This window comes from Zootoca vivipara, chromosome 3 (assembly GCF_963506605.1).
Source record: "Zootoca vivipara chromosome 3, rZooViv1.1, whole genome shotgun sequence".
NCBI lineage: Eukaryota > Metazoa > Chordata > Lepidosauria > Squamata > Lacertidae > Zootoca > Zootoca vivipara.
The window spans coordinates 35763268-35777314 of NC_083278.1; the positions used below are offsets into that span (position 1 = coordinate 35763268).

General features: G+C 44.6%; 1 protein-coding gene across 1 annotated transcript in view; it reads left to right on the top strand.

Moving 5' to 3' along the window:
* The first annotated feature begins 8691 nt into the window (after positions 1-8691).
* KCNQ5 (potassium voltage-gated channel subfamily Q member 5) overlaps positions 8692-14047 on the top strand; it is a 274517-nt gene continuing 269161 nt past the window's right edge. The window contains exon 1 of the mRNA XM_035109615.2: positions 8692-9071. Coding sequence (XP_034965506.1) covers positions 8692-9071 — 380 coding nt within the window. The remainder of the gene's footprint in view (positions 9072-14047) is intronic.

Here is a 14047-nt window from a genome sequence, read left to right on the forward strand (position 1 = left end):
CCCTGACCACTGGTCCTATTAGCTAGGGATGATGGGAGTTATAGTCCCAAAACATCTGGAGGGCCAAGTTTGCCTATGCCTGCTTTTAACGAAAGGTTTTATTTTATTTTATTTCGTTTATACAACAGCAGCATACAAATTACAAGGTAGTACAAACAAAAACAGATTGATATATGTTACAATGAACCCAATGATGTATAAGGTTGTGCATTTTCCTCAGTTTTATCACTCCACTACATAACAAACCCCATTTCTCTTTTTAAAAAGGTTGTTTCATTGGCTATCCTTCCTAACCTTTATTACGTTTGTTAACTTAATCATGTACACCATATCCCAAATCTAAACAGTCGGAGTCCTTATTTTCTTCCTGTTTGCAAAAATCAACATTCTGGCAGCTGTTAGAAAGATGCACTGAATCTTTTACAAATCCAAACAATATGAACAAATTATCTAATACTAGCTTGTAACCTGTTATTATTTCAATTTCATTTATTATCTCTTTCCACAATTTTCTTTAGGGCAACCCCAGAAGATATGGGCCATGTCTGCATTTATTACTTTGTATCCCCAACAAATGCTTCTAGCATAAAAAACAAAACAAAATGTTTTAAGGACTACATGAAAGCTCCTGGAATGCAACAGAAGGCAGTGCACTCAGCCTTTGAAGAATCAGACTTTTTCAAAAAGTTACATGAAAAACTCTTGGACTATTTGGATTACAAACTATGTTTGTTGGGAGACTTGAATGGAGTGGTCTCTACATTAATGGACAGATCACAAAGACAGATGTGCACCAATGAAGGAAGACTGCCAAAGTCTTTCTTTGAATTGACGGAGAACTTTGATCTGATCGATACTTGGAGATTGAAAAATCCATTGGAAAAAGACCAAACTTTTTTCTCAAAAGCCAAACAATCCTGGAGTAGTTTCGACTATATTTGGATTACAAGAGAGCTGGGACCAAGGATAAATAACGTCGAAATATGCCCAAGAACTTGCTCCGATCACAATGCGGTACTATTGGATTTAAAAACATGTCTACAGGGTACTTACAGATGGAGAATGATGCCTTATTAAGAAATGAGAAAATAGTGGAGAAAGCCCAAAAAACATTGAAAGATTATTTCGACAAATTTGAGGACAACAATTGGCAAAAAAATGGTATGGGATGCCAGTAAAGCTGTGATGAGAGGATTTTTGATCCAACAAAATGCAATTAGGAAAAAAGAAAGCAATGCAAGAAAAGAAAGAATTTTAAACCAAATGAAAGAAAAGGAAAAGAAATTAAGAAGAAATCCTAAGAATTTACAAGTGCAGAAAGAGATCAAGGCATTGCAAATGCAATTTTCTCAATTGATGAATCAATAAATTGAATCAAAAATTAAATTGATGAAACAAAAATCATTTGAGTCAGCAAATAAATGTGGAAAATTACTGGCATGGCAATTGAAAAGAAGGCAGAAGTTGAATACCATCACAAATCTTGTGCAAGAAGGAAAACATCTGGAGCACCCGACAGAGATTCGAAAATGCTTTCAAAAATATTTCAAACAATTGTACAAACAAGAAAAGCAAGATAAAGATGAGGTGGAGCAATTCCTGGACAAACATGGATTGCGTAAAATCCCGGAAGAAAAGAAATCCCTACTTTCGCAACAGATTTCAACACAAGAGGTGGAACAAGCAATACAACAAATGCAACTGGGTAAGACTCCAGGACCGGACGGACTCACTGCTACATATTACAGAACAATGAAGGACTGGCTAGTCCAACCATTGAAAGAATTGTGTAACGAAATTTTGAATGGAGGAGAGGCCCCCGAGTCTTGGAAAGAGGCCTATATCACGCTGATACCTAAACCGGATACGGATAAAACGCAAGTGAAGAATTATCACCCAATCTCCTTACTTAACGTGGATTACAAAATATTTGCTAACATATTAGCCTCCAGATTGAAAAAGGTTTTAAAAGATTTTATTCACCATGACCAAGCTGGATTCCTGCCGGGAAGACATACCGTGTTTCTCATATTATAAGACATGTCTTATATTTATTTTTTCCTCAAAAGAACACACTATGGCTTATTTTCAAGGGATGTCTTATTTTTTTCCTTCTCCTCCTGCCGCGGCTGGCATTGCTGCTGCGCCTATCACTATGTCTTATTTTCGGGGTATGTCTTATATTCCTTGAATGCTTAGAAATCCTGCTATGGCTTATTTTATGGGTATGTCTTAAAATATGAGAAACAGGGTATGAAGGACAATATTAGGAATGTCGTGGACATTTTGGAGATGTTGGAGCAGAAAATAAACAAAAAAGCCATCTTGATGTTCATAGATGCAGAGAAGGCCTTTGACAATATTTCTTGGCTATTTTTAAAAAGAAACTTAGAAAAATGGGGATGGGCCAAAACTTTTTGAATGGAGTAAACGCGATCTATTCCGAGCAAAGAGCTAAGATAATTGTAAACAACATGGTTTCAGAAGAAATTAGAATTGAGAAAGGTACAAGACAAGGGTGTCCCCTCTCACCCTTACTCTTTATATCGGTCCTGGAAGTTCTACTCGATAGGATTAGGAAAGACCAGGAAATAAAAGGTGTGACTGTAGGGAAGAAACAATATAAACTTAAAGCCTTTGCAGATGACCTTGTTTTGACTTTGCAAGATCCAGAGTCCAGTGTTCAAAGGGCTCTGGAAGTAATTCAAGAGTTCGGAAGGGTAGCAGGTTTTAAATTGAATAAATCAAAAACCAAAGTATTAGATAAAAATTTGAATACAGAGGAAAGAGAAAAACTACAAGAAGCAACTGGTTTATCTTTTGTTAAGAAAGTGAAGTACCTTGGTGTTAATATGAATTCTAAGAATTTGAATCTGTTTAAAGATAATTATGTTAAATTATGGAATGAAGTTAAGAATGACTTAGAAACCTGGACTAAATTGAAATTGTCTCTGTTGGGCCATATAGCTACTGTTAAGATGAATATTTTGCCAAAGATGTTGTTTATGTTTAAAGCTTTGCCAATAATTGAAAAGTTGGACTGTTTTAAAGAATGGCAAAAGGTGCTATCAAAATTTATATGGCAAGGGAAGAAGCCAAGAATTAAATATAAGATACTTACGGATGATAAACAAAGAGGAGGCTTTTCCCTGCCTGACCTTAAAATCTATTATGAAGCAGCTGCCTTTTGCTGGTTGAAAGATTGGTTTTTGTTGGAAAATACAGACATTTTAGACTTAGAAGGATATGACAATGTTTATGGTTGGCATGCATATGTGTGGTATGATAAAGTAAAGGCCCACAGAGGCTTTAAAAACCATATAATCAGAAAATCATTGCATAATGTTTGGTCCAGGTACAAAGACCTGTTAGAAAGGAAAACACCTAAATGGATTTCACCATTGGAGGCCAAGGTTCGTAAAAGGTTAAATATGGAAACCAGTTGGCCAAAATATAGAGATTTGCTAACGGAAGAAGGAGACCAATTTAAGTTAAAGACATATGAGGAGTTGAAATGTAAATTAGATGATTGGCTCCAATATCACCATATAAATGAAGTTTTTAAAATGGATAGATTACTTGGTTTTCAAACAGAGAGGTCAAAGTTGGAAACAGAATTGTTAGAACCTAAGACGAAAATACTTTCCAGGATGTATAAATTGTTGCTTGAGTGGCATACGAAAGATGAACAAACAAAAAATGTTATGATTTTGTGGGCAAAAGATGTTGGTCATAATATCATGATTGAAGAATGGGAAAAATTGTGGAAAGAGAATATCAAGTTTACTGCGTGTAGTATTTTAAGAGAAAATATAATGAAAATGATGTATAGGTGGTATCTTACACCAGTAAAATTAGCAAAGATTTACCATAACCATGAGAATAAATGTTGGAGATGTAAGAAAGAAGAAGGTTCATTTTTCCACATGTGGTGGACATGTCCACCAGTAAGTGACTTCTGGAACAAGATTTATAATGAACTTAAGAAAGTGTTAAAAAACACATTTGTCAAGAAACCAGAAGCATTTCTAGTGGGCATTGTCGGGAAGGAGATCCCAAAGAAAAATGTATCTTTTTTTCTGTATGCTACAACGGCGGCTAGACTTTTGATTGCTAAGAACTGGAAACTACAAACACTACCAACGATTGATGACTGGCAGATGAAGATGATGGAATTCATGGAGCTGGCGGAGATGACCGGAAGAATCCGCAACCAGGGAGAGGAAGCGATGGAGAAAGATTGGAAAGATTTTAAATTGTATTTTAAAAAATATGCTAAAGTAATGTATTAGACTAGAAATCAAGTTGTAAACAAACTGTGGAACTTGTGAACATGATATCTTAGAAGATGAAAATGAGTTTTTTATAAGGTGAATAAACTTGCTAAATAGAAATGTATTTAAGAACCAATGGGAGGGGAACCCGAGGAGGTCCTAATATACATTGTGATGCGATATAAGATTTAGTGCTTTATATGTCTTTGTTTTTCTGTTTTGTTTTTGTTGTTTTCTATTATCTCATTTTTTGGAAAATTTAATAAAACATTATATATATGAAGAATTTTATATGCGTATGTTCAACATATTTCACAAAGTTATGATGGAAAGGGCTGAGTTGTGTCGCTTGTCACCAAAGCTGTCGTAAAGGTAAAGGGGACCCCTGACCCTAATGTCCAGTTGTGACCGACTCTGGGATTGCAACACTCATCTTGCATTATTGGCCGAGGGAGCCAGCGTACAGCTTCCAGGTCATGTGGCCAGCATGACAAAGCCGCTTCTGGCAAACCAGAGCAGCACACGGAAACGCCGTTTACCTTCCCGCTCTAGCGGTACCTATTTATCTACTTGCACTTTGACGTGCTTTCGAACTGCTAGGTTGGCAGGAGCTAGGACCGAGCTACGGGAGCTCACCCCGTCGCGGGGATTCGAACCGCTGACCCTCTGATCGGCAAGCCCTAGGCTCTGTGGTTTAACCCACAGCGCCACCCGCGTCATAGGTCACTTACCAGTATATATTGGCATTTCAAACACTTACACAATTACATTGCATTATTTGCCCCACCTGTTACATAAGTGTAAACTGGCAGGGAGGAATATTGCATTTTCCCAGAGTCAAAATATTGTTTTTGACAGCTGAGAAATATGTGATTTGCCTGCAATAGAAGCAGTACTACCTTGAAGAAAGATGTCTCCATCTCTTGTGACAGCTGAGAGCTATGTAATACTGGACAGAAATAATTGTCTGGAAAGACTCTGTCTGCATTCCAATTCACTCTTTGGTACAGCTTCACTTCAAATGGACATGCTTAGAACTCTCATTCCCTCATTAGAATTAGAGTGAGATACTTACTCTTAAAAGGAAACTTTTGGGAGATTTTGGGACCAGGTTTTTCCCCAATTGTGTATTCCCACCCCCACCCCCTCACTTAATTACATATTGTGTTGTTCCATTTGAACCATGGCCCAAATCTGAACCAGAGCTCTAGGAAGTGACCTAACATAAACAAATGTTTCTCAGACTTTTGAAGGTTGGAACCCCTTCTAAACTTCCCCTGCCCTTTGTCTCTCTTGACCTCTTCCCCACCCTGCAAACTCAGATCTGGTTCAGTGGATATTATGAGGTCATATTATGCACTCATGTGCATACAGTGTGTAGGTGCTCATGTAAAACTTAGCAAGAGCTTTCACCTGCCCCTCCATCTGCATCACCTGCCAGCTTTCTTACTCCCAAACAGTCCAGTGGGTGGCATTGCTTGTCAACTGCCCCACCAACCTCAGTCTGACCTCAGCCAGCCTCTCACCTAACGGTTCATCCACACCTCAGGTTGTGCCGTGCCTAGAAATCATGGGTCCAAGCAGTTTCCCCCTTGCTCCACTCCTTTCCAAAGGAAAACCTGCATTTAGCAATAGATCTGAACAAATGGCAATCTGAGGAAATTTTTGATCCCCCTCCGCACAACTCCTATTCATGAAGCTGCCATCCACACATGCACAGCTGTCTCAAATGTCCATCACCATTCTGAAGTAAAAAATGAATGTAGCTTGTTTTTTAGTCAGACTGAAGCCAGTTTGAGGAAAAACACATCAAACAGCAGTATTTATCAATACTGTAGACTACAATGGCGATACAGATTGTGGCCAAAGATGTGTGGATGCAACTTCAAAACAAGCAGCTGGAGAACACTGGATGCAGAGTAAGCAGTAATGTGAACATATCCTAAGTGCATTAAAAATATGACACTTTTCCTTCCACTCAGGTATGGAACTGAACGGTACAAACCAATGCATACACATACAGGTGTGGCGGCTAATATGGCTTAATGCATTCCTTGCTATAGCCAACAAAACAAAACAAAACAAAGCACTCCAAAAAGTTAAATTTAAAAATGGACATCAAGAGCTTCCTCAACGGGTCCCAGCCCTTTTCCAGTTTACTTTTTATGATCTTGACAATAAAGCAAACCGCGCTCAAAGGTGAACACTGAAGAGTGAAGGATCTTACTCCGAAAGAGTGGAAGCGAAGATGGAGGTTAGACGTTCAGAGAGGCTCATCATTCTTCCTCCATGCTACACTTGTTGTCACACAGCATCCTTTCCTGACCTGTTTTCTTTCCTAAGCAAGCTTGCCTGCGTGTAGATGGCAAGGCTGGGTGCAGTTGAAATTGGAAATGAATGTCACGCTGAGCTTCAGCAGCAAAAAAGAACAGAGGAAAAGAAAAAGCAAGCTCTAAGCTACAGGAAGTAAAGAATTTGCTAGAGAATGGCAAGTGCTGGAAAGGAAGGGGCAGAAACACAATGTAAACGTCGAGAACCTTGATTTGCACCTGGGGTTTCATGATCTTTTACCTGTGCCACACCTGTACTTCTCTGGATTTAAACCACCCACGCAGTTTCCTCCCAGGCCACTGACCCTTCCTCACGGCTCCCTTTTGCGGGAGAAAGGAACTGAGGCGAGGAAGCGACCCAACTTGCCCACGGCCGCGTCGCGGCTAAGTTCCTGGGAGTCACGTGAGAGCGCGTCTCCCGCCAACCGCGCGTCGCGCTGCCTCGGAGCGAGAGAGAGGAGGCGGCGGCGGAGGGCGGCCCTGGGGACGTGGTGTTTCTTCTGGCATTGGAGGGGATCTCAGTGAAGGGGAGGGATGCCTCCTCCAGCCCCGAGGAGTCGCCACCTGCTCCTTAAATGCGCGCCACAATGAGCGAGGGAAGAAGCGGCAGCGCTTATCGCGGGCGCTGCTCCGCGAAGGTAGCCAAAGAGAGGCAGCCGCTACCTTCTTAGCAGCGGAAGCTTCCCCCTCCCTTCCCTTCGCTCGCTCCCTCCTGCTCACGTCGGGCGGCCTCGCCGGTCCTCTTCCACCCGCAACTTCGCTTTGCATGTGGGGCCGGGCAAACTTCCTGCAACTTGGCGCGAGTTTGCAAGCGCCGAAGGAGGGCGTCCCTTCCCCGCCCTGGTGGATTTATTTTGCACTCAGGTCGACGCCGGCTCTGCTCTCTTCCCAAGACGGGGCCGCTTCGTCGTCTCGAGGGAGCCAGGCGAAGCATGCCAAGCTGAAGGGGCGCTTATTGAGCGGCGCGGCGTTCTTAACAAGGGCGAGCAGCAATGAAAACCCGCCAGAGAGAGAGGCGTTAAAACTTAACAGATGCATGTACAGAGTACGGTGCCTTTCGATGGAGCCGCCGCCGCCAGGAGCTGCTGCTACTGGGCTTAACTCTTGAGGCCGCTTTATGACTTTCCGGCGGAGATTTCCTTATGGCGTAATTGCGGCGAGCTGCGCCTCTCTCTCTCTCGCACACGCACACATTGCTGATGCTCATTTGGCCCAGGAAGCCGAGGGCGCGTCTGGGTGCCTCCTCCGACTTTCTGCTATCGTCCGTTTTATGTGGCGGCGACTTTCTCTTGCGCTTGGACTGAGAGCAACAGCTTGCTTGTCTGCCCGCCCGCCCGCCTAAGAAGCGCTCACCCTGCAAAGTGTGCTGACAAGCCAAGGTGGCAGCCGCAGGAGCCTTCGGCGGGAGTTTGCCTCTCTCCAAGGCTGCCCGGCTTCCCCCCCTCCTCGCCGTCGTCTTTTTCCAATTTCTATAAATCAAGACAGCAGCAGACTTCTCTCTCTCTCTTTCTCTGGGCTCGCCACCCCCCTCCTTCGTTCCTCTCCCTCCCTCCCTCCCTCCTCCTCCAAAGCAGCAACTCGCTCTCCTCGTGTTATTTGTGGATGCGCCCCTCTCTCTCGCTCGGAAAGCCGAGCGGCGCTCTGTTGCTTCGCAGGCGCTCGCTTTTACTCCAAAGTTTCATACGGTGTTTTTTTGTTTTTGTTTTAAAGGCGGCATTTGAGGAGGTGAAGCGGTTCGTGGGGGTAAACGAAGCGAGCGAGCCGGAGCTTCAAGAGAGCGGACGCGCCTGAAAGGAGCCGTCGCTTTTTCTCGCCTCGCCTCGCAGAAGCCTCGGCGCTGCCTGCTGCGTGCTGCGTGTGGCAAGGTGGCCCCCACGGCTCTGCCTGCCCCCTTCCTGCTCGGCGGGAGCTGTGGGGAGAGCGCGAGGCTCCTGCAGCCGCCCCAGTCTCTTTTCTCCCGCCTTCTCCTGGTCGCCTCCTCAGCGCCCGGAGGAAGCTGCTGGCCTCCGCCCTCCAGCCAAGCGGGGACCCGCTGTTGCTGCTGCTGCTGCCGCCGCCGCCGCCGCTTTTGCCCCCGCCGTGATGCCATGCCCCGCAGCCACAGCCGAGGAGACGACAAGGAGGGCGGCTCCGCCGGGCTCTGGCTGAAGAGCAGCACGGCGGGGTGTCGCGGCGGTGGCAGCGGCATGAAGGATGTGGAGTCTGGCCGGAGCAGGGTGCTCCTGAACTCGGCGCCCTCGCGAGGGGACGGCTTGCTCCTCTTGGGCACCGGCGGCGGGCTCGGCGGCTTGCGGGAGAGCCGGCGAGGCAAGAAACGAGGAGCCCGGATGAGCCTGCTGGGGAAGCCGCTCTCCTACAGCAGCAACCCGAGCTACCGGCGGAACGCCAAGTACAGGAGGCTGCAAAACTATCTCTACAACGTGCTCGAGAGACCCCGCGGCTGGGCGTTTATCTACCACGCGTTCGTGTGAGTAGTAGCACCGCGGGACGGCGGGGGTGGGGGTGCGAGGTGGGCAGCTGCGCTCGCGCTCGCGCGCTCAGGGGGCTGTTGATAGGGCCACCTGGGAGGGAGGGGCGCCCATCTGGCCGGTGCGCGCGCCCGTGGGGGGGCGTTTGAGGGGGTGCGGACGTGCGGTGGGTTCTATCGCGGTGGGATGTTGCTGGACTGCCTTGGCGACGGTTCTCTGCAATGAGCAGCCTTTGCGCGCTGCCCAGATGTGGTGTTGTCTCAAAGTGAGGCATCATCTACTCTGGATGACTCCACTTGGGATTTTAAATGTTTATTTAAAGCATTTTGTTTTGTATTGTTAGCCCACTCTTTATTGCAAGAAAAAGAAAAAGCTGGTTGCACCTAAAACGTTCTCCATATACATTTTCTCACTCTTTGGGTTCTTCTCACACATCATGCCATTAAAAGCTCCCTGTCCACACATGTGGATGCCTTTCATTTGAAGTAGGAAACTGGGCAGAGAAACATGAAAGCCAAATGCACACCCTAGCCAGCTTCCAAATTAAGGCACAAAAACTGCAATAAATCCAAGACTATGTAAGGCTTTACACACTTACCTGGAAGCAAGTCTGTTGAATGCAGAGTGGCTTACTTCCAAGGAAGACATACATGTGGCTAGACTGTATGCATCATGTGTGAAAGTGCCCTTAGAGAGCCTGCTTTAATCCCTTCTAATTGTGGTTATAGTAGAAGGATGAACAGCCTCACTTAAATGACTGTACCTGCGGAAACCTGAAGGTGAACGTTATGGTGGGGACCAATTATTTCAGGTTAATTGATATATGATGATACCAGATGTTCTGTAGTTGAAAATATTGGACATATGGCAATATTTTCTGGCACTGCCAGGTTCACTGGCGGGGGGCAAATGAGGGTCTGAATTGCTATGTTCTAAGCTGCACAGTCTCTTCCCTTTTGAGAAGTGCTGAAAGGTGCAATAGGCGACAATATGATTATGGCATGTAATGCCATAAGCTTTCCCCAAGGGTGGAACAAACTGAACTTTTTTGGAATGTCGGGGTGGAAAGGTAGGACATACTGGCTCTCTATAATGCAGAGGTGGAACCAATAATGATGCATGCATGCTGCAAATGAGTCCAAAGGGGAGAAATCTGAAGTGATTTAAGAATGATCCATAATGGGTTTGTGGAATGGCTCTAAGAAAGCAGTTTTCCATTGGAAATTGTGGAGTTATAGAATGGCTGTAAAATCCATAACTATGACAAAAGCAACCGTACAGGCATAAGGGAGGTTTTGAGGAAAAAGAAAGATTGTGTTTAAAAACTATGTTCTTGCAGTCATTATGCAGCACTCTGATTGCGCACAGTGCATCACACTTCCTTTCATTTACAATAATAGCACTTACATAGAACATCCAAGTCTTCGAAGTACTTCAAGGTTTCAATAGCCCTGTAAAGTAGACCACTATTACTGGTACTTTCCCCATTTTGCAGACTGGGGTCTGAGGCCGAAAGAATAGTGCTGAATACTTCTATATTGCACTTGAACTTTCAAGTGTTCAAAGCACTTCACATGCATTATCTGGTTGTAATCCTTACACAATCCTTAGCAGTGAGGTGAATATTATTGTATTGCAGGTGAGGGTGGGGTGACTGAGGTTTGCCTGAGGCCAACTTGCAAGTTCATGGAGCACACACTTGCAGATTAGCAGTGCAGTCTCCTAGCCACTATGCCCCATCAGTTCTCATAACAGTGCTTGCATAAAGCTACCTAGCTGGTTAATGGCCAAGATGTGATTTGAATTGTGGATTTCCCAGGTCATAACAGTTCACTTTCTTATACATTGCATTACATGATTTCTGCATCCATTCAGTGCAACAGGGTTAGGGGTGAGCAGTGAGATAGCCAAATTTGCATATGATATCTACAGAATCCTTCCAAAATGAGCAGTGAAATGGCAAATGTGATTAAGTAGAAACAAGTGTAAAGTTTTTCGTGTCAAGGCAAAACACTTCCCCCCCTCCATACACAAATACACTCATGGGGACTGAACTGGGGGTAATTGACCAGGAACAAAACCTTGGGATTGTAGTGGACAGCTTGAGAAAGATATTGACCCAGTGTGTAGCAGCCATGGAGAAAGGGAAATTGTGTGCTATGGGTCATTATGAAAGGAATTTGAAATAAAACTGCCAATATTATAGTGTCTTTATACAAATCGGTTGTATTGCACATGCAATACTGCGCTATAGTTCTGGTCACCTCATTTCGAAAAGGATATTGTGGAACTGGGAAGGAGTCAGAAAAGGGCAAGGAGGCAAGTTACAACATTAATGACTTTCTCATTTAGAGAAAGGGCAAGTAAAGAGGGATCACGATCGAGGTGTATGCAATTATGTGTGGTGTGGAGAAAGTGAATAGAGAAAAGATTTTCATCCTTGCTCATAACATAACTCTGGGACATCCAGTTGATCTGGAAGCTGGAAGATTGAGGACAATCAAAATAAAATACTTCTTCACGCTGTCACACAACACATAGTTCAGCGATGGAATTTGCTCCTGCAAGAAGTAGCGATGTCCACCAACTTGGGTGGCTTCAAAAGAATATTAGGCAAATTAATGGAGGGTAAGGCTATCAATGTCGGGACATGGGTGGCACTGTGGGTTAAACCACAGAGCCTAGGGCTTGCCGATCAGAAGGTTGGCCGTTCGAATCCCTGAGACGGGGTGAGCTCCCGTTGCTCGGTCCCAGCTCCTGGCAACCTAGCAGTTCAAAAGCACGTCAAAGTGCAAGTAGATAAATAGGTACCACTCCGGTGGGAAGGTAAAGCCAGAAGCGGCTTTGTCATGCTGGCCACATGACCTGGAAGCTGTACACCGGCTCCCTCGGCCAATAAAGCAAGATAAGCGCCGCAACCCCAGAGTCGGTCACGACTGGACCTAATGGTCAGGGGTCCCTTTACCTTTACCTTTAAGGCTATCAGTGGCGGCTAGCTATGATGTTTATGTTCTGCTTCCACTGTCTGAGACAGTATTGCTCTGAAAGCCAATTATTTTACAGTTGCAGAAAGCAGTTGGGCGGAATAGCTAGTAGCCCCACTGAGCTGCTTTTTGCTTTTGAAATATGTTGGGCCTGGACCGTGAACCTGCAGGCTTCTGTAGAACAACAGAGAAACAAAAGAATTGCAGCAGCCAACAATATCAGCAGGTGTTACAAACATTATTTCTGATCTTTGAATTCACCTAAAGTATTTTCATCCACAGCTCTTTCTTAAACTCTTGTCAGGATGAACAGCTAAGAGTGTGCTAGGTAGCATACAACCCTTTGGAAGAAGAGACTTAGTCCTATATCCCCTGATAACAGGACATAAGAGTTCTTAGATCTTTTTAATCTCAATTTGCATATGTGTGTGCGAAGAAAGGCATCCTCTAGCCCAGTGCAGCAAACTAACCACCTTATAACTAGATGCATGCACTGATTACAAGACTCAGTTTGGACCCCAGTTTGGTGTTTATAAAACAGCCTGATCCAGCTCAGACCCATTTGGAGGCTGTATACAACTTAATTTATTTGTTGTCAGAATTAGCTGAAGTTTACAAGAAAGGTTGCCCCTTCTGAGGGCATGAATCCTTCCAAAATTCAGAAGGGTGGTAGTTGCAGTTTTGGAATCCGCTCCATTTTTCCATTTGACTTCACTCTTGCAAGGGGGGAGAGTAGCTTTAACTTTCCCTCCCTTTTGATAGAAGTAAAGGCCTTTCCACACATACCTTTCATAGTACAGTGGTACCTCTAGTTACGAACTTAATTCGTTCCAGAGGTCCGTTCTTAACCTGAATCTGTTCTTAACTAGAAGTGTGCTTTCGCTAATGGGGGCCTCCTGCTGCCGCTGCACCGCCAGCACACAATTTCCATTCTCATCCTGGGGCAAAGTTCTCAACTCGAGGTAACTCTTCCAGGTTAGCGGAGTTTGTAACCTGGGGTGTTTGTAACTCAAGGTACCAATGTAGTGTAGTTGCTGTTTGATCTCTCTCTCTCTCTCTCTGTTTCTGTGTGTGTTTTAAAGTGAGTTTGGAACAGAGCATCTGCACCTGTAGTTAGCTGTAACTGTATATGGGAGACTAAGTGCAGTTTTTTCCTGTCCATACCATTGGCTGGCTGTGCCTGCTTACTCTTTGGCTCTAGTGCACTTCCATTGCTGGATCCATGTGCACATGACTTTAGCCACAATCCAAAGGTACTCTGTAGTTTCTTATGAAATACTGCTATTTGATGTGTTTCCCTCCAAGCCAGCATTGATCTGACTGTAGCCTAGTTCAATTCATCGTAAAGTCCAGGTGTGTACATTTGAGATGCTGACCAGATGACAGTGCGCACAAGCAGCACTCTCCCCTCCCCCCTCCCCACATGCCTTTTCCACACACCCCTCCCTCTCTGTACAAGATGGCATCAATTGCACCCAGCACTGCCACTCTCCAGGGAAAAAAATGTTTGTGGCTTAGAGCAAAATGTTGCAAGCGGGGGAGGGACATAGGGTTTGTCTTTGTCCTTGGCAGCATCATAGGATTAAAGGCGGGGTGGGGGCAGGCGGGTTTGTTTTTGCAAAACTCAGGAACATCATACCCCCCCCCAATAAGTTGTTTATTATTCTTTTCGGCCAGAATTGGATGAAATTTGCAGGCTGAGTTCCCCCCCCCAAGATAATGATACATGCTAAATTTCAGAAGGATCACTGTTTTTCAAGGTGTGTACACAAGGAATCAGTCTACCTTTTTATTTTGTGGCCAAGTGGCCTGAAAATTGCAGACATGAGGAATTAGCTTCTGGGTAAGAATTGGCCACATTGCAGAGAAATAGGTCCAGGGAGTTTTGTGCCAGGAACTTTAAAGTTGATTTCAGAGTGGAAAGAACTAAAAAGGGTTCACTTTCCATGTAAAATCGCTCCCTCTGATTGCATGGTAGGGCTTTCAATTAC